This window comes from Monodon monoceros, unplaced genomic scaffold (genome assembly GCF_005190385.1).
Source record: "Monodon monoceros isolate NGI ecotype Baffin Bay Population unplaced genomic scaffold, NGI_Narwhal_1 Super_Scaffold_7, whole genome shotgun sequence".
NCBI classification, from domain to species: domain Eukaryota; kingdom Metazoa; phylum Chordata; class Mammalia; order Artiodactyla; family Monodontidae; genus Monodon; species Monodon monoceros.
In genome coordinates, this window is record NW_021703784.1 from 46,067,507 (window position 1) to 46,088,679 (window position 21,173).

General features: G+C 36.4%; 1 protein-coding gene across 1 annotated transcript in view; it reads left to right on the forward strand.

The window, feature by feature from the left end:
• DLG2 (discs large MAGUK scaffold protein 2) overlaps positions 1 to 21,173 on the forward strand; it is a 2,046,181-nt gene that overhangs the window by 405,959 nt on the left and 1,619,049 nt on the right. Inside the window, exon 5 of the mRNA XM_029208176.1 lies at positions 20,090 to 20,183. Coding sequence (XP_029064009.1) covers positions 20,090 to 20,183 — 94 coding nt within the window. The remainder of the gene's footprint in view (positions 1 to 20,089; positions 20,184 to 21,173) is intronic.

The following is a 21,173-nucleotide window of genomic DNA, read 5'->3' on the forward strand; positions in this document are numbered from 1 at the left end:
TAAAAGAAAAAGCAGACAAAGTAATGAAAACATTTTAATGCTTATAGATAAGTACTATTTGGGGGATATTTTAATAAGCAAATGTTTATTTTACATCCTTAGAATATTCTCTTGGATTCTAGATACATAAATTTCAACCCACGTTCCCCAGTTGCCATAACAACTTGATGCATTTGTTCGTGTGTCATTTTTTTATCACGTCAGTTTTTTTTTTTTAAACTTTGGTTGCTATGATAACACAGTATAGTTGTTAAATCTATTCTATTCACATTTTGTTCTACTGGAAACTTGTAATTTGCTTTTATTTTTCTATGAAGAAGCTCATATTACAGAAGTGTAATAAGGAAAATAGTGGCCTAAATTCTAATACAAGTTAATATTAAAAATTTAATTATGTGTATTAATTTATGCCCCAATGCTATTACCTTTGTGACATGGAAGATGGGTAGTGATTAAATATTCTACTCTGAAGAAAGAACCAACCTTTGCTGTACAGAATGAGGGAAATGGACAGTGTGAGTTGCAGTTAATCTCCATTCATGACTTCAACCAGTCTTAGCTAGAGAAAACTGGTGGTTTCAAGAAACAGTCACACCAAAACTGCAATTACTGGCTCCCTTAGTAGTTACCTTGCTTCACTACAAAATGTGAGCTCATTTATTACAAAGAATGAACCCTGGCTTAATAGAAACCCCTAATCTATGCTGACCCATCCCTACAAAAAGAGAATATCTCTTTTATCAAAAGTCTTCTTGTCCTGAATTAGGTATTGAGGATATAGGGCTTTACATAAATTTGTTTCTATTTATTCGGCTAACACCTACAGTTTCCTCTGTTTTTATTGCTTTTAATGGTACTTTCATAAAAACAACTAATTACATCACTTAAAATTGATGATATTCTGGTCCCTTCTAGCTCTAGAGATTGTTACAATTTGGACGGGCTGGATTGAGAGGCATTCCAGGGTATAAGGGAAAAAAGGCAAGTGACTAGGGTCAGAGACTTGGTTAGACTTTAATAATTACTAACTGTGTAACCCTGGGTGATTATCTGCTGATTCTTAGTTGTCAGATCTGTAAAATATGAATGAAAATAATTAGCCCATAGATTTTTAGGGGGGGAATTCAGAGAGACTATATTCAAAAGGCCTAATATAGTACACACCACATAATAGATGCTCAAAACATCATCCTTCTCCTATTCCCTTTCCCTGAAGGCCAGTGAGAGTGAGAAGCAGAAACCAGTGGAGTTCCAGTAAAGTAATGAGTCCAGGAGCAGCCTCCTCTCTCAATCAGCAATCTAATGTTGAGAGGTAAAGGGAGCGTGGCTAATTTGAACTTAATTTGGACAGGAGTTGCTGTTCCTGATATCTCAGCCTGCCCAGTGCGGTAAATGGGGGGTATGGCAGCAGGAGCCTCCAAGAAGCCACAGTATTCAGTGTCTTGTGTTTTTGTAAGGGTGTTTGTGTTAGAACGTGGGCCCAACCACAACCTGAGGTTTCATGTAATAAGAGAAATCCTCCTGGCATAGGATTTGTCATTGGATCTGGAGTCAAATTTTGGCTCTGTTTTGGAACCTTGGAAAAGTCACCTAACTTTTTGAAACCGCAATGTCCATATATGTGTAACATACTAATCAAAACATTAATTGAGGGCTTCCCTGGTGGCACAGTGGTTAAGAATCTGCCTGCCAATGCAGGGGACACAGGTTCAAGCCCTGGTGTGGGAAGAACCCACGTGCCGTGGAGCAACTAAGCCCGTGCGCCACAACTACTGAGCCTGTGCTCTAGAGCCCCTGAGCCACAACTACTGAACCCGCGCGCTCTAGGGTCCAAGTGCCGCAGCTACTGAACCTGTGTACTGCAACTACTGAAGCCCGTGCACCTAGAGCCCGTGCTTTGCAACAACAGAAGCCACCGCAACGAGAAGCCTGCGTACTGCAACGAAGAGTAGCCCCCGCTCTCCGCAACTAGAGAATGCCCTCGCGCAGCAATGAAGACCCAACGCAGCCAAAAATAAATAAAATAAATAAATTTTAAAAAAAACCCATTAATTGAGAACCTGTAGATAACACCTACTTTGGGGTTTGTTACTAGTATTACAGGTAACAAATGTAACATACTTTCAATAAATGTTTTTATTTTTAATACTAGACTACTGTGGCTGACGGTGGTATTAATAACAATGACAATGTTGAATGGCAGTTTTGGGACTCTGGCTGATTTGCCTGGGAACCAGTGCAGACTTCTGTCCTAGTGGGAAAACAAAGAGGGATTTGGGATAGCAAATGAGTGCTCAGCGCTGATTCCAGGCACACTGCATCTTTGACTTAAGTCAGTAAGGTAAATGCCTGCTATTTTCAGCCATAGGTGAATATGAGAATGCTAGTATTCTTCCAGGCTTGGTCCAGACTGACTCTGGAAATGAGAGTGCTATGTCTCCAGATGCCTCTTTGCTTGAGAGGGACTGGGGAGGCTGGAACTGACAAGTGTTTGTGATCCTATTCCTTCTCAATGCCTAAAGCACTCTGGAGTAATAAGCGAGAGCATTCAGGGAGTTGCATCGACTGTATCAGGCCACTAGGGTGTCATTTAGAATCTCTGCTGGAACAATGGAGACACATAAATTTAAACCCACATTCTCGGGTTGCCATAGTAACTTGATGCACTTGCTTTGAAGTGTCTTTTGTGTTCCCCCTTTTTTCTTTTTTTTTATCATCAGGATTTTTACTTTGCCAGCAGTTCCCCAAATGTGGTTCACGTGGCTTCCTATCCTTCTATCTCCTTATCTCCCAGATAAATTTCTGCATTTGTTGCTGGAAAATGATTTTTACTTGACAATAATAGCTGAATATACATGTTCACACAGATATGCCTGTGTGCCTGTAAGTCAATGCCCCCGCAACATGCGTGTGTGCATGTGCACACGTGCACGCACACACACACACACACACACACACACACACACACAGAGCCAGATAATTATGTTAGAAAAGGGATAGATTTCTAAAGCCTTTCAATGCTTTTAAAAAGGCAGATTGTATGTCTTAAAAATTGTAAAGTAAGTGGTTCATTCCTAGAACAACTAACTGGTTTAGTATTTCCTTAGTAACTGCAATGTGGCAGGCTGAATAAAGAGTGTAATTCTCATTGCGTTTTTTTCCTACACTTGATTACTTTAACATATTTACATTGTGATGAGAAGTGTGCTTTAGTGTAAAGAGCACAAGAGACTCGGGTTTGCATTCAGACTCTTGTCATCTCTTACCTGTGTGACCTTGGACACATTACTTGACCACTCTGAGCTTCATATGAAAATGGGTTGATGGTACCTTGTAAGATATTTGTGAGGAATAAACTGAGATCATAGAGTACCTAGAATAGGTCCTAGGACATTATAAACAAATGTTAATTCCTTTACATCTAAAGAACTGACAAAATGTATTTGAAAAGTAAAATCTATTTTGATCTCACTCATTAGATGAATGCATACTTTCTTTTTTACCATACATATTTCCACATCACAAAGGTGAAGCAAATATGAAAATACAGGAGCTGAATAGTATGTAGTCTCCTTGCCTGGATGCTCACCATGTACAGAACTGACAATGGAAAAAGGCATTTCCTGGAAACCTCCAAGGGGAGATGACCTCTTGCTACCTTCAGTTAGGATTTTTCATCTAGGTCTAAGCCTGGTTAGAAATATCAAGCTAATAGCATTTAGAAACTGTTCTATCTACTGAAAAATAATAGTCACCACCACACAAAATTCCCCTTTCATGTGGGGGGGGTATACAAGTATATTCTAAATATAAAAATATGTTTAATCAGGGGCTACAGGGAAGCAGGAAAATAACATTAGCCATGCAGGCAAAGGGCTATTGCCAAGCTGTGAGTGCTACTATTGCTATGCATTTGTGTGTAGTGTTGACAGCAAAAAAAATAACAAGGGGATAGAAGCAAAATTAAATTTTAAAAGGAGAACTGCAATTATATGACACAGCACCTGCTTTGTAAAAGTATTGGGTCTTTCAGAGAGTGAGTCACAGAAAACTAAGAATAAAGGAAAGGGATCACAAGGAAAATTCTTAATGGAATAATATCCAAATCACAATAATTTTAAAAATATATTTTCAAGTAACAGGGAAAATAAGCATGAAAGAAGAAATAATTTCTCCTTTAGTGCTAGTAAGATAGAGGTGATAGGTGAATAAAAATGATTGAATAAATATTTGACAGATTTATCAATCAAATAATGTTCCACTGAACAATTGAAGAGTTGTTTATTTGATTATAATTCAGAAAGAGGATGCATTTTGGAATCTAATTAAACCAAATTAGAACCCTGTTCCTGCCTCTTGGTAGCTGAGTAATTTGGGCCAAGTAATTCAACCCCAGTAAGCCTCAGTTTCTTTATCTGAGATAGGAAAACTGAATTCCAGTGTGGGTTCTTCTATGAAACTTTGTGTAAGATTGGAAGCAAATCTTTTTGCTTCTGTGGGTCTTTTTCTCTGATGTATAAAAGGGAGGGAGTTAGTCTCTAGGTGGCAATTTCCATGAGTATACATGCAGCTCTGATATTCCTAGGCCCTATGTTCTATTTTAGTGCTGGTATTTTACTACATTGCTACAGCTAAAGCCATTAAGTCCTTTATTTTCAGGCATCTTCTGAAGCCACAGTTTAGGTTGGATCCAAAACTCAGATCCTGAAAGTAATACAGGAGGGCATCTTATAAGGATTTCAGGTTTTTGTCATGTACTGCTTGGAAGTATGCAAGTATGTATCTTCTTGGAAGTATGCAGTTTATTTGTCCCTGGAATCTGAGTGTTGATAGTCAGGTAACACAGTATCCCCAGTTCTCTAACTTGCACTCAGCCTTAATGAGAGGACTTTGGTTTTGCTTCTCTTTTTCGAACATTAATGAAGCACATACTTTGTGCCAGGCACTGTACAAGTCTCATTAAAGAAAGGTTTAATAAAAATGACATACAATGTTATTCATTGTGAAAAATATAGAAATATATAAAGAACAAAATAAATGTCACCTACTATCAGTATTCAGAGGTAATTACAACTATATTTTGATGGATTTTTTTTCTCAGTATTTGTGTGTGTAAACAAACTTTGAGTATCATTACTATATATTCTTTTGTAACATACTTTTTTCATTTAAAATATTTATGCCAGCATTTTTTATGTCCATAAAGATTCTTCTGTAGCATAACCTTTAATACATATATAACATTTGATCATATGACTATATTGAGTCATTACAGAATGGACCAGTCACTAAGGATATGGACTCTGGAGTGAGACTATGTGGGTGGAAAACACAGCCACGCCTCCTTACTAGCTATGTGTTCTTAGGCAATTTATTTAACTTCTCTAAGCCTCAATTTCCTGATCCATAAAATGGATACAATGATAGTATAAGACCTCATAAACTATTGTGATGATTCAATAACTTAATTCTTGTAAAGCATCTAGAGACTAGCCGGTCAATAAATATTAACTATCATTATGAACATTTATTTTGTACAGTCTGGTATCTGTTTTAAATAGATAAGTTTAGTTCATTTGCATTTATTGTAGGTCACAAAATATTTAGATATATTCTATCATTTTAGGACATAATTTTTTTATTAACTATCCTTTTTCTCTCTACCTTATCCTCCCATTATTTATCTCCTATTGTACTTAAAATGCTTCTATATTTGCTTTTTATTTTTCTTCTGCTGGTTTGGAAAGTGTTGATTGTATTTCTATTTTTTATTGGTTATCTTTTTGGCATATACACTAACATATAAATTACTATAAGAAATTGGAAGTTATTAAGTATGGTTCTCTCTGAAAAATGACAGGGACCTTAATGTACTTTTAATTAATTGAACACTCCAGTCTCTCAATTTGTTACCCTTATTTGAACATAAAAAATAATTTTTATTTAAAATCAATGGCATATTAAATTCGTGACATATTTTGTTGATTTATGTGCTCACCATTGATCCATGAACTTATGTGTTCCTCTGAGTTCACTCTTCTTGCTTATCTATATCCTTTAATAATTTTTTTGGTAAGGGTCTTAATTATTAAATTATCTTGGTATTTGTATGCAAGTACCCCCACTTTTGCATGATAATTTAGCTGTATATCAACTTGTAATTTAGTAGCTAACTTTCTCTTGACATTGTCAACATATATTCTGTTCTCTTTTGGTCTCTATTATTGCTGAGGAGAATCTGCTTATCTTAATTGTAGTTAATCAGCTTTTTCTCTTGCAGCTCTTAAGATTTTCTCTTTATCTCTAATAATTTTCACTTTTACTGCCATGTGTCTGACTGCATACTTAACTTTATCTTGGCCAGTTCTTTAAAAGCTTTTTCTATCAGAGAACACTTATTTTATAAAATAGTTTTTAATTTGGGTTTTTCTGGTGTCTCCTATGATTAGATTCAGATTATACATTTCTGGCAGAAGAGCTACAAAAGGGTTATGTCTTTCTCAATACCTTTCAGAAGGTATCTAAAATATTTGTCCAACCACTGATCATGCTAACTTCGTTCACTTGATTAACGTAGCTTCTAGATTCTCCAGTGTAAACGTACTATTTTTTCTGAGTAATTAGAATCTGGTAGAAGATACTTTGAGTTTAGATAAATATCCTGTTTTACCCACTTCCATTCACTAATTTTGGCAGTCGTTGATCATTCTTGTTCGAAACAGTTATTACTATGGAGGTTGCCAGTTAGTGGTTTTCTCATTTCTTCATTTCTTCTACACTTTCTTAATTGGCATTTTCCTATTAGGAAGAGCTTTCCCTTCTCCCTCATTTGTTGATTAGTTTATTTATTTCTACCAGTATAAATTCATGGAAAGTAAGTCTTGCATGGAATTTTGTGGTTGTCCCCTCTTTGGCTTCTTGGGCTTCTAGTCCAGAATCAGGTCTTAAAACCATATTTTATTTCTCCCTCTCTGTTTTAATACAGAGGGTTTAAAAATCTAACTGTAGAGCCAGCACTCAGGTTGACTCAATTCCTAGTGATAAGGTAATCTTTGTAGATCTTCTTTTTACTGAATTGAATATTTGTTTCATTTCTGATCCACAAAGATGTTTATATTGTTTCAGATCCCAGCTATACCTTTTGTTTTTCCCCTTTCATATAGTAACTATTATTCCTGGGCATTTAGAACAGAAGAAGTATGTTGTAAATATAAAATCACTGGGCCACCTTAACAGGAAACATGAATATTATTTATTATGTCTTTTCACTATTTAAGGATGTATAGGTTATTTCACTATGATTAATAAAATTGTAATAAACATTCCCATACATACATTTTATGTTCATCTCTAGTTACTTCTTTAGGATATATTTCTATAAGTAAAGTTACTGCATCAATGGATAACTGTATTTCCAAGAACTTTTATAGATATTTCCCGTTCACTTTCCAGAATTATTGTACCAATTTATATTCCAACTCACTATGAAGAATAGTACCTTTCCCCCAAACCTTTGCTGATGCTGCTTTGAATTATTGTTATTATTTTTTGTAGGCTTGATAAGTAAAGAGTGTTATTTGGACATTTCATTAAATATTCTAGGCATGCTTTAATAAGACATTTTGTTATTCTCTTGACATTTCTCCTCTTCTCTCAGAAGAATTATTTACAGCTTTTATCACAGAATTCTGTAGCCAGTTGTTTATTGTCTGTCTTCTCAACTAGGTAGTCTGCAACTTAAGGGAACTGACCCTGTTTTATTGAACAGTGATTTTTTTATGCTTGGCACAGAGTAGGTGACCCATGTATATTAGTTGAATTGACAAATTTACAAATTCAAATGTAGAAATAATTCTTAGATTTTAGGTCTAGACTTGTTCTTATTCATTAACATTTATTTTCCTCTCTGGTTTAGCATCCCATGGTTCTCTTTTTTCCTTTATTCTAGTCAGTGGTAGAGTAAGATTTGATATTCTGTGGTAAGACTAACTTAGTTTCCTATGTGTCCCATCTTTGTTGTTGTTATTAATGATGATGATGGTGTTTTTTCTTTTCCTTTCTTGCCTTCTTTTGGAGTAACTGAGTATGTTTTAGAATTCTATTTTTATCACCTCTATTAAATTTATATTTTAGTGGTTGCGCTAAGTATTACAATATATAATCCTTAATTTATCACATAGACTAGTATGAGTTAATATTTTGACACGACATATATAATGTAAGAACATTACAATAGTATACTTCCATTTACCACTGCCTATTCTTTGTGCCATTATTGTTATACATTTTACTTTTACACATACTATAAACCCCAAATTACATTGTTATTATTTTGTTTTTAAAAAGTTTGAAGAAGTTAAGACATGAGGGAAAAAAATTATTTATCTACCTATTTATTATTTCTGGCACTCTTCATTCTCTAGTGTAGATCTGAGGGTCCGTTTTGTATCATCCTTCTTCAGCTTAAAGAACTTTTTCTTTTTTTAATATATCTTGTGTTAAGGTCTTTTAGTGATGAGTTCTCTCAAATTTTCTTACGAGAAAATGACTTTATTGTGCTTCCATATTTAGAATAATATTTTTGCTGCATATAGAATTGCAGAATGTGAGGATTTTTTCTTTTTCTTTCAGCACTTCAAAGATACCATTTCACTGTATTCTGGATTACTTTGTTCCTGATGAGTAGTCAGTGATCCTTCTTCTTATTGTTCCCCATTATGAAATGTGTCTATTTTATTGATTGCTTTTAAGATTTTAAGATTCATCTCTGTTTCCATTAATATGACTATGTTGTGCCTGAGTATAGCTTTCATTGTATTTATCCTGTGTGGGGTTTGTTGAGACTCTTAGGTCTCTGGGTTTATATTTTTCATCATATTTGGAAAAAATTTAGCCACTATCTCTTTAAATATTTTTCTATCCTAATCTTTTTTTACTCTGCTTTTACTTTTTACTCTGCTTTTAAAATAACATATATATTAGACCATGAGATCTTTTCCTGCATCTTCAAATTCTTGGATTTTTTTTTTGTAGTATCTATCTCCTGTTATGCCCATTCAGCAATTTTTAAAAATATTGTATATTAAATTTTTTGTCTTAAATTTCTGTTTGTGTCTTTTTGCACTTCGCTTTCTTAATATTTTCCCATCTGTTTCACTGATTATGTTCAACTTAAAAAATTCTTAAACATATTTATAATAGCTGTTTTAAAATCTTCATTAGTTAATTCTAATATTTTGACACATTTGGATCTTTTTGTGTTGATTTGGCTTCCCCTCTTGGTTATAGGTCACATTTTTCTTCTTTACATGACTAGTAAATTTTGATTGCATGCTGAATACTATGGACTATTCATTTTGAGAGTTTGGATTTTGTTATCCTCCTTTAAATAGTATTGGGTTTGTTCTGGCAGGTAATTTACTGATAGGTGAGCATAATCCTTTCAAGGCTTGTTTCTAAAGCTTTGTTACAGCAGGACTAGAGTAGCCATTATTCTACAAACAGGATAGCTCTATTTCTATGGCATGGCTTTTCTAGGTCCTCAATTTGAATTCCTGGTGTTGAGTATTGTCTCTCCCCTCTGGCTGGTCAGATAACATATCTCGCAGCACATGGCCACCTCTAGAATCTATTCAGCTTACAGTTCCCCAGTAGCTATTTTATGCCAGGCATTGCAAACTTCCTCTCTCTCTCTTCCTTTCTTTCTCACTCTCTCTCTTTCTTCATGAGAAGCATTTTATTAAGCCAAAGACTTGAGAGAAATCCTACACAAATTTCTGGAGCCACTTCTTTTCTAAGATTTCTCTTCTCTGGTACCGTGCTCTGCAAATTTCAGCTTCTTTAGCAGCTCAGAATTCTGACATCAGCCTCTTCAGATCAGAGAGACCACTGTTCATTATTTGTCCTCTACTACTTTCTCAGATCAGAAAGTAACTCCAGGAAGAAAGTCAGAGAAATTGTGTGGCTCACCTCATAGGTTTCTGTTTTCTTAGGGAATCACAGTCTTGCATTGCCTATTGTCCAGAATCTGAAGTATTGCTTCATATGTTTTACCCAGTTTTATAGTTGTTTATGGCTTTTGGTCTTATCCAGTACCAGGTACTCTATTATGGCTGTAAACAGAAGTCTTTGTCATTGTAAACCTTTAAAAAGTCTGTCTGACTGCAATGCAGGTGTCAGAAAAAATGGGAAAGATTTTTATGAACTAATATAGAGTTATTTCCAGGATATACTGTTGAAGTGAAAAAAGCAAAGTGCCAAAGGATACTTATAATATGCTATTTTTCATGTAAAAAAGGAGAAATAAACACATATACATGTATTGCCTTATTCGTGCAGTAGTCAAAATAGGAAGAATAAGTCAAACATTAATGGCATTGGTTATTTACAAAGGATGATTATGTTGGAATAAAAACGGTAGAGGGAGAGTAACTCTTTTCTGATAATACTTTTTTATGTAGTTCTGAATTTTAGAAGCACATTAATATTTCACATTCAAAGATAAATAATTGAAACCAAAATGGAACATAAACATAAACATAAAAATGATTAAACCAAAATGGAACATAAACTAACAAATTAGCCTAACTACTACAAATGAATGATATAAGCACCTTGAAGGAGAGAGAGAGAAAAGACTTAATTAACTTTGAAAACCCAAGATTTGAATATATTCACTAAGGTTAATGGTAAAAAGATGAACATTTAGTTAGGTATTTGTGTTTTTGTTTTGTTTGTTTGTTACAGGGCTATGAGTTAGCAATTTCAAAACCACTTTATGGGTTTTCAAAGATTGAATAAATAAATAATTATACTGTGAATAATACACAAAAGAGAGAGGTCAGTAGGACCTCTTTCAATCTGTCTCTCTTTGTCTCTCTCTATGTACACATATACATTCATAATATTATATATATAATATATAATATGTATAACTTCTTGCTCTGTCTGCTAAGGTGGCCTAGAAGCAGTGATGCTCAGTAGTAATGAGCACAACTAGGCCTCAAATTTTGGTTTCTAAATACCGTTCTCTACCAAATGGAACATGGGCTCCTTGGAGAAATGGCTGATTCCAAGGCTGGGACAAAGAAAAAAAGTACAAGATGAGCCTGGAACATCTTACTCTGCCAGGAAGTAAGAAAGTGCTCAAAACTTAATGAAGATATTTCAAAAAGACACAGGGGCCAACTTGAAGAGAGTCCCATGGGCCAAATTTTGGACAATTTGAGCAACAAAGTAATTAAATATAGTAACAGATTATAACCCATACAATAAAATGAAAATCCATGTGTTTATACTGGTAAAAATATGTGGATGAATGAATAAACAAATGAAGAAGAAGAGAAAGCTCTTCTTTACTGGAGAATGCCAATGAACAAGTATGGAAGGAATGAAGGAATTAGAAAACCAGCATTGGCAACCTCCATAGTAATAATTGTTTCAAGCAAGAATCATCAGTGAATGTTAAAATTAGTGAGTGGACATGGGTGAAACACAGGATATTTATCTAAACTCAAAGTATCTTCTACAAGATTCTTATTATGCAGGGAAAATAACTTTACAGTGAAGAAACCTGGCAGAATCACCTTAACCAAGTGATTGACAGTAACATTACCAGTCAATGGGACAAACTGACAGCATGTGCCTCCTGTTATGGCATACTGAGAAGCACCCATTGTCACTTCTGTGGTAATCTTATGAGATATGTATAACCTGAATTTATTCATCAGGAAATATTAGCCAAATCTAAATTAAGAACATTTGACAAAATGTCCAGTACTCTTCAAAATATCAAGGTCTTGAAAGACAAAGGAAGACTGAATTGTTTCAGATTAAAGAAAAGTAAAAATACATGAAAAATAATGTGACAAATGATCCTGGATTGGATCCTGGACCAAAACCTAATGACATCGGCAGGATAATTGGTAAAAGTTGAATAAGGTCCATATATTAGATTGTAATATTTTATCAATGTTATTTTCTTGATTTTTACAATGTTAACATTTTGGAAATGTGTGTGAGGGAAACAGGGTATTCTTTCTCCTGTTTCTGCAACATTTTATAAGCCTGAAATTATTTCAAAATATATTTTAAAATTAAGGAAAAATATAAGCAGTAAATAAATAAGGCCAATATGTCTGTGTGATCTTTACTTTTTAAATATTTCTCCATTTTGACTCCTTCCCTATCATATCTCCCCTCAACCCCTCTTTGGTTTCGTATTTCCCATGAGATAATCTAAATTCTTTGGCTTGATGTGTAAGACCTTCCTAAACTGGCCTCTGCTTATCTTTTCTATTTTATTTTTTTGCAACTCCTTGCCTCATGGTTCAGCAACACTAGATTCTCCAACTTCCTCATTCTGTTTTATTGTCCTGTGTCTCTGCTTATCTCACAAATTACTTTTCCATGGTGTTCTTTGCATGTTTCTAACACTTCAAATTGAAATTGAAATTATCAGTTTATATAATTGCCTCACCTACTTCACTCTAAATTCCTTAAAGGTCTGACATAGTAAACACTATTGAAATGTTCATTGAACCGAACCTATTTGAATTTCCAGAGCATTTTATCTGTATTTCTTTTTTGATGTGCAAAGTCTTCTACCTGATTTATAATGATTTTTGTGTGTATCTCATTTCCTTTATTTTTTTTTGTTTATGGACCACATCTTATTTGTGCTTTCCTCATGACATCTAGTTCAATACCTTGTATGTAATATAATATTTTTTTGGCCACACTGTGCAGTTTGTGGGATCTTAATTCCCCCACCAGGGATCAAACCCAGGCTCCCTGCAGTGGAAGCAGAGTCCTAACCACTGGACTGCCAGGGAATTTCCTGTAGTATAATTCAATACATGTTTGTGGAATGAACACATAGACTGAGGACCTTTTTTGCAAACTGATATCTAGTCTCTTGAGCTCTTTGGTAGTGGCAAGTTTTGTTTCTTCCTGTCCACCTTTTCAAGGAACTCTGAGGCCTTTATCTTCAGGGCAGTCACAATGGAGTTTACTATTCTCCAGCAAAAGAAAATGATTTAGTTTAAATTCATCAGTTGTTTGTAATGCTGAGGTAGAGTCTATGAAGCACCAGCATGATGTTTCCTATGATATGAAAGAGTATTCAACCGCACATTTCTGTAGATTGCAATGTTTCTTATATCTGAAGAGGATATTATAAATGACCCCGAAAGCTCAGCTTCTCTGTTTACCGTTGCCGAATCAAATCTTAGAGACAGAGTTTTGGGTGAAGTAGAAAAGGACAGCTTTATTTCTTCGCCATGCAAAGGGGGAACACGGTAGCCTAGTGCCTCGGGAACTGTGTCCCCCTCCCTGGGGAATAGGGAGAGGTGTTATAGGCCAGGGGCTTTTGGTTAGGGGTATGTGATAATGATCAAAGCAGTAACCGTTTTGCATTCTTCTGATGGGTTGGTGGTGAGGTAAGTAGGAGTCAGCATCATCAACCTTCAGGTCCAACTGGTCTCAGGTTTACCTGTTTGTGGGCAGCATACCATCATTAATCATTAACTTCTCCCACCTGGAGGGAGTTTCAGCATCTGCAAAATAGACCTTGCCCCAAGGCTACTCTTTTTTTTTTTTTAACATCTTTATTGGGGTATAATTTCTTTACAATGGTGTGTTAGTTTCTGCTTTATAACAAAGTGAATCAGTTATACAAATACATATGTTCCCATATATCTTCCCTCTTGCCTCTCCCTCCCTCCCACCCTCCCTATCCCACCCCTCCAGGCGGTCACAAAGCACCGAGCTGATCTCCCTGTGCTATGCGGCTGCTTCCCACTAGCTATCTACCTTATGTTTGGTAGTGTATATATGTCCATGCCTCTCTCTCTCTCTCCCTCTCTCCCTCTCTCTCGCTTCGTCACAGCTCACCCTTCCCCCTCCGCATATCCTCAAGTTCCTTCTCTAGTAGGTCTGTGTCTTTATTCCTGTCTTACCCCAAGGCTACTCTTGACTGTTTCTCCCTGGTGTGGCATCCCCTCCCTTCCCTAATTAACAACTGCTTGAAACTACCCATTGGAACTCAGGGAAGGTCATGGAGGCTGAATGAAGGCTGTTTCCTGTAATCAAAGAAATGGGGGACACAGAAAGGTTTTGTGCCCAGAAGCCCCACAGGGCCCTACTCGGTATCATAAAGTGAAGTAAAATTAGATACCTTATATATATACAAAGGACAGAAAATATTAAATATGATTGGACTATTCCAGAGCACAAATGTGATATGTCTCAGGCTAATCTGTACAGTTCACAGCCATAGAGGATGGGAAGGGGCAGTGCTTCCCAGTGGCCTGGCATCACAGAGCTTGTTTAACTTACTTTTTTGATTTTATAAGGCTTTTGGTCCTTGAAAAGACAGTTTTTGTGTGTGATCCTCACCAGTACTAACATTTATTTTCACAGAAAAAATTCCAGGTTTGAGCAAAATATTGATAGAATAAATAAATAAACAAATAAAATAAATAAATAGACCAAGCAAATAGATCTACAAAACAGTTAAATCTGGTGCTTGCTTATTTACCATACAGATTTTTAAGAAGAAATTTACTATAGGATTCTTTTAAATAGAAAACTTTTCCGATATATAAAAAGATAAATCCGTTTAAAGTTGGTAAATATTTGTCAAGACATTGTGTAATGCAGAATACACCTGTGTAAACACCATGTAATTAAATAATTCAGTAAATACGTATGCACATTTATTTTGTTCAGGCACGTGAAGGATATGGAGATAGTAGTACACTCATTGCTTTCAGGGAACTTAACATGTACTTGAGTGGATAAGATAAAATTATAAAGTTAATTTTTCCTTTTGTTTATGCTCGAAGTTGTTCTTCAAAGAAACCAGGTGGGCTAATCATTATTAGAGATGTAGTGGGGAAGTATATATCCTGAGGGCGTCATGGAATAAGAGTGCCCCATCTAGCTGGATAAAGGGAGGGGTCAGCACTGGCTTTGTGGAGGACAGGGTATACGTGTAGTCCTTAAGAAATTGGGTAGTGGTGTCACCAGAAATGGGATACCCAGGAGTAGAAGTGGGTTCTGAAGAGAAAATGATTCCATTTAGATTGAATGGATTTGAGGTACCAATGTGATTTTTAGAGGAAATACATACAAGCGATTGAAAATGCAGGACTAAAAATTGGAAAAAAGGTCCTCTAGATTTGAGTCATCTGGAAGTGAGTATTGAGGAAGAACTACAGGAAAGGAATTGTGGAGTAACAGCTGAGCTCTGGGGGTTAAAAAGAGGAAGAGGAAATGAAAGGGAAGAAACAAACAGGTAAGGTATCATCTAGGAGAGAGATGTGTTTCGAATATAGAGATAACAGTTTCAAGGAGGAATTAGTTAATGGTATGAAATGCCAGAGAAAGTGGAAGATGATGAGGACACCAGCAAGTTAGAGAAAGTGGAAGACAGTAGGACTAGGAAGTCCTTGGTGAGTTTTAACAGTGCAGTGTTCAGGGAAGAAATGACAGCATTCAGGGATTAAAGCAGAAGCCACAGACCAGCTGTCCTTATGCAGACTCCGGCCTAAATTTATATTTTGTTTGGTCCATTCCGTGTCAGCTCAAGGAAAATTTTTAAATATATAATTTTTGTCAACATTTAAAAATGAAAATATTTCACATAAAAGTTCAAACTTCCAAGTTTTCTTGAAAATTCTAAACATCTGGCAATACTGGGTCTGGGTTTCCTCATTGCAACAAAAATGCCTGAAAATAACTAGAGACTGCACCCATTAGACAGACCATGAGCTCTCCATTTTGCCAAGGACCATCCATCTCTTCCTAAATATTTCTTATACCTGGCTCACGTTACTTATTTTAAGCACCTGACATTATTTGACATTTTGACATCTAGAGCAGTGATTTTCAAACTAGGATGTGTCAAAGTCACACAAGAACCAAGATTGTAGGACCCTACTCCTACTGTTTCTGATTCAGTAAGTCTGGAGTGGGGGCCAAGAATTTCTCTTTCTAACAAGCTTCCAGGTAATGCTATTGCTGTTAGTCTGGGGACCACAGTTAGAAAGGTTAAATAAAGGGTGAGTTTTAAGGAGGCGGTTCAGGAGTTTAGTCCAATGGTTAGGTGCATAGACTTTGCGTTCAGACAGAACTAGGTTCTGCTTTTTTAACCCAGGAAATACGGAGTGCCTACTTTATAGATTTCAGTTTTAATCTAAATGAGATAATGCATATAAAATATGTATCCATATTCCTCAAAGCACCTAGCTTATTGTAACTTTTCATTAAATAATTCTATTGTTGTATTGTTGCTATTACTACTGCTGTTATGTCTTTCAAGAATATTGATTCCGGGAAAGAGAAGGTCAGAGATAAGAGTGATCAGGGTCTTTTTTTTTTTTTTTTTTTAAAGAATGAAGGAAGTATAGAAGTATAGAAGAAAATTACTATTTCCATGAGAGCCAAATTGATGGGAAGGAACCAGTGGAAGGAGTAATGGTAGGGATATGAAAGCATAGAAGTTCAGTCAAGGTACTGTATTGAGATTCAGGAGGTATATATGGCATACCAGCTGGTATGAGGTAGGAAAGCTGGAGATGCATAGCATCCAACTCAGCTGTGAGCTTGATAAGAAGGGAGGCTTATGCAATGGGTAGCATTATCTCCATATTTTAGATGACAAATGTGAGATTCAGAGAATTTAAATATTGTTCCATTCCACACAGCTAGTAGATAAAGATAAAAGGATTGTAACTCATTTCTTCCTTATTCTAAAACCCAAGCTCTTTGCCGGAGGTGAAGAAACCTCTCTTACTCAGAGACTTGCATCTCAGAGGAATCATTAAAATTGTGGAGCTACAAAGGTACAGAGTGCACCACAGCTTGCCAGGAGCTTCCCACATAGCCTGCTGATTTGAGCCTCACTTTAAGGATGCTGATTTGTGTGTTAGCTGATAATGATGACTGAGTAGACTGTCCAAATAAGACCATACTCTCTCTTGAGTCCACTAAGGTGCTGGGCCTCCTTTCTGATGGTTGAGACTAAAAAGACAGTAGTCTTTTCTTGACTGCTAGAGGAAATTTGCCCAGATAGTCCCTCAAGTTTGTCAAGCATTTATGATTCACTCCTGCTGGCTGAGGTTTCTGACTTGCCAACTAACAGGCCATATCATCTATATAGTAACAACTTTGAATATCAGAAAGTAAAGCCATCTCAGTGCTCAATCTTTATGGCAAAAGGCAGAGGAATTTAGGTATTTTGGAAGTGCTGTAAACATATTGGAGGCCTTACCATATGAATAGAAATTGGTCTTGGACCTTGAGTGCCAGTTGAATAGAAAAAAGATGTTGGAAAGATAACATACCAAGCGCCATCAGTGCAATGGATTTAGTTGCAGTTACAATGTTTGGAATAGCTGAGGCTGTAGGATCAACAACTGAAATCACTTAGCAATAATCCACTGTAAGCCTTCAGCTCCCATTAGCCTTTTCTGCTCTTCATAGTTGGCTATTGTTTTAAGATATTGCATCTTGTACTATCCCTGCAGCCTTTAAGTTCTTAAGGCTGTGATTTCTTTTTCCTCCTGAGATTCTCCATTATTTCTGCTGGACTACCTGGAAAAAATACGAAAAAGAATTGGGGAGTGATTTACATGTTCCTTTCGCATTTCCCTGCATTAGCACCTCCTGATCAGGGGAATCCCCTCTGGGCTTTATGAGATTTACAGTGAAATGTTAATGCCAATTGGATATTCAGCAGTGAGGTACATTGAATCAGCCCAAAGGGCCCCATGCACAGGGTCATTTAGCTTTTCTTCCCCACGACAAATCCTGCCTGAACCCAATTAGCTGAATGCTGGTGCCCCCCTCACCAACCCAGCAGACTGTGATTTTGGTGCCTGTGCAACAGAATTGTAAGCGTTTTAAGTCCTTGCCCTCCCCAAAGTTCTCCAGCATGTTTGGACAGTGTGCATGACTATTATTCCCTCTTGGGAGCAGGGAAACTTTAGCTGCACTCTTAATCATCTTTGCTCTTAAAGCATCAGTAAAAAGGGGAGGGAGGGATCATGAATCATGGTGAGTGAGAGCAGCTCTGTAGCAATAAGCAAGGTACAATTACTTTTTTTTTTTTTTTTTTTTTGGCTGCATTGGGTCTTCGTTGCTGCGTGGGGGCTTTCTTTAGTTGTGGAGAGCGGGCTCTAGAGCGCAGGCTCAGTAGTTATGGCGCACGGGCTTAGTTGCTCCATGGCATGTGGGATCTTCCCGGATCAGGGCTTGAACCTGTGTCCGCCTCTTAACCCCTGGGCCACCAGGAAAGTCCCCATTTACTTTTAATTATGACTGGTGTAAAGGTGGCTTGCAGCTCAGTGAAATGAACTTTTAATGTTTTTGGTCCACCCAGCGTCCTATATTAGCAACAATGCCATCAATACTGCCAATCTGTAGACTGGCAGATTAAACGCTTGCCTCTCTGAGGACATAAACTGTACAAATCTGCATTACTCTGGTAGAGGCCCACAGTAGGAGCCTGATAAGACCAACTGGAATTAAGCTGCTGAATGAGCCTGCACTACTACCACTGCTGCCTGTATTAATCATCATACCAAATGTGGTAGCATATCCACCATGCCAGACTGAGAACATGGTAAAGGACTCTCCGTTTCTGATGCATAGGTTAACTGGGCATCCTCAGGTGGTTGAGCCTGACATTTCTCTTAGCCAGATCAGAGCCCTTGTTTATTGTTTGTTCCTCTGTCTAAGCATCCATCTATTCATCTAATTTAATCTTTTATTTTTATTTATTAAATAAATATTTATTGACCCCTGGAAATTGAAAAAGATTAAAGGAGCTCTAGCAGGACAGAAAGATATATAAACGTGATATTTATAAATTATGGGAACAGAGAAGAGGAGCATCTACAACCAGACTGGAGTCAGAGAAATCTTGATTTCTGCTCACCATGGTTGCAAAATTCTCTTCTTTCATAATCAGCCCAGGTACGTTTCTCCATAACTATTTCTGAAAGGGGGCAGGAATTTCTGCTCACCCAATCAGAAGAGAGTCAGTCACAATGAGGACACCATTTGGGAGGTGTCTTTGAGTTTATTTCCCAGTACTCAGCCTGCAAGTTGTAAATTCCTCCTCATTAACAGTCATTAAAGTAGAAGACCATCATTACGCAGCTGAGCCTACAACTTGGTCAATATGTTTGCTCCCAATTCAAAAAGATGTCCCAGAAATCCTCTCTATCACCCTGCAAGTCTCTGATTCTTGTAGAAAATTATGACTCTGTCAGCATTCTTTCCTTGTCACCACAACTGTCAAGAACTGTGAAGGGTCTAAGATTTTATCCAACTTGCAAGCCAAGAACCCTGTCACAGTTTCATGGATGCTGTCAAAAGACTCCTAGGACAAAGACAAAGGACTTTATTTGCAATAATAGCAGTAGCCAGACAGAATTTTCTTGAATTAGCCCCTCAAGCCCCCATTTCCACAGGGCAATGCAAAGATGGCCAAGCAATACATTCACACACAATGGATACAAACTCTCAGTTTAGGGAAAACAGATGTTTTACAATGGTCAGTAAGCAAAACTATCCTTTGCTTTGGAAGCAGACATTATTTCTATCACCCGAAGCTGTAGTGAGACAAACATCCTTGAAAAGACAATCCAGAGCAAAGACGGTCAGTGCCTCTGCTTGTTCTGAGGTTTCCAGTAGGTACCATAACGTAGAGATTCCTGCAAGTATGGGAACTTACATAAGGTGAAATCAACCCTTCTATCTTCATCTTCCCTTTAACCATGTTCAGCTTTTACCAGGTCATCAATTTACATTTGAATAATCCATGTTCAAGACTCCCTGGTGAGAAGCTTTGAAATTCATAAATCTGCCTTTGAATAACTGTCCCATTTTATGCTTTCTCTTTGGGAGAAATATAAAAGTGGGTTAGACAGTGTAGTCATATCCTAAACTGACATAAACAATACCTAATAATATTTATTCAGGTCTTAGACATTTTAATGTGCATGTTAAAAGTTTGAAAAACACTGAATTCACACTGCAGAAAACAAGAAGTATTGATTTTTTTAAACTTTATTTTTAGCTTACATGTTGCAGTGGACCAAAGGAAAATGCTTCATGTACTGAGCAAAATAAAGACAATCAGTGTTTTGAAAATGAAACTGACGAAAAGACAAGTATAAGTGTTAGAGCATTTTCTTTGTTTCTGCGTTTAACAGGCAAGATATTTCTTGTTTTCTGTAGAGTTTAATCTAATTTCTGGCTTTGGCCTGATCAGCATATTCGGTTCTCCTGCTACTGAGCTGACATCAACTGTCTATCATTTTGAGTAGTTGTGTATGTTCGTTTTGAGAATTTTGTTTTCTGTGTTTTGGTGTATATTCTTAAGTTGCTGGTGATCACCAACCATTTGGTAAACTACTTCACTTCTCCTCTCTTTTCCTGTCTGGTTCAGGCCTTCCAGAAAAACTCTCACACTCTATTTTGGTGGTGGTTTTCAGGTCCTATTGGGCTTTTGGGGCAGTAGTTTCCCCTAAGCAGTCTGAAACTACTTCAGTCATTTTTTTGATTGTCATCTTGTGTACTTATTCAAGACAAAGAATCAAAACTCAATCATGTACAGGGTAATGTTAAAGAGGTCATAGTGCTTTATGTGATGAAACCAAGAAGAACTTGAGTCCAAGGAAAGTACATATAAGTATTTTACTAAGTGTCAACTTCAGATTTCATTTCTCTCTGATCAGTTGTCATAAGGTGGCCCTTATTTACTATAACCCAATGATGTAAAATGGGGTTCCATTTTCTATTTTATTTATAAAGACACCAAACTTAATCATGAAAACAATGAAAATGAATCACGAATATTATTATTATAAACATGTATTAAATATTTAAAGCACACATAAAATTCTTTTGGGATATCATTTCATAGGAATTGCATTTATTGAGGCTTCTTGAAATATACCTTAAATGATGATTCTTCTTGTCTTCTAAATCTTCTGTTAGCAAGCAGAGACAGTTGTCGTTATGGCTCCATAGGCCATCAAATTGCTTTCAAATATAGGGTGATATGTCTATGATATTCATTGAGTGGTAAATGCCAATAAAGGAACAGTTTCTCTGTGGATTATCGTTTACAACCTGGACTAATCTGGCACTGCCAATTG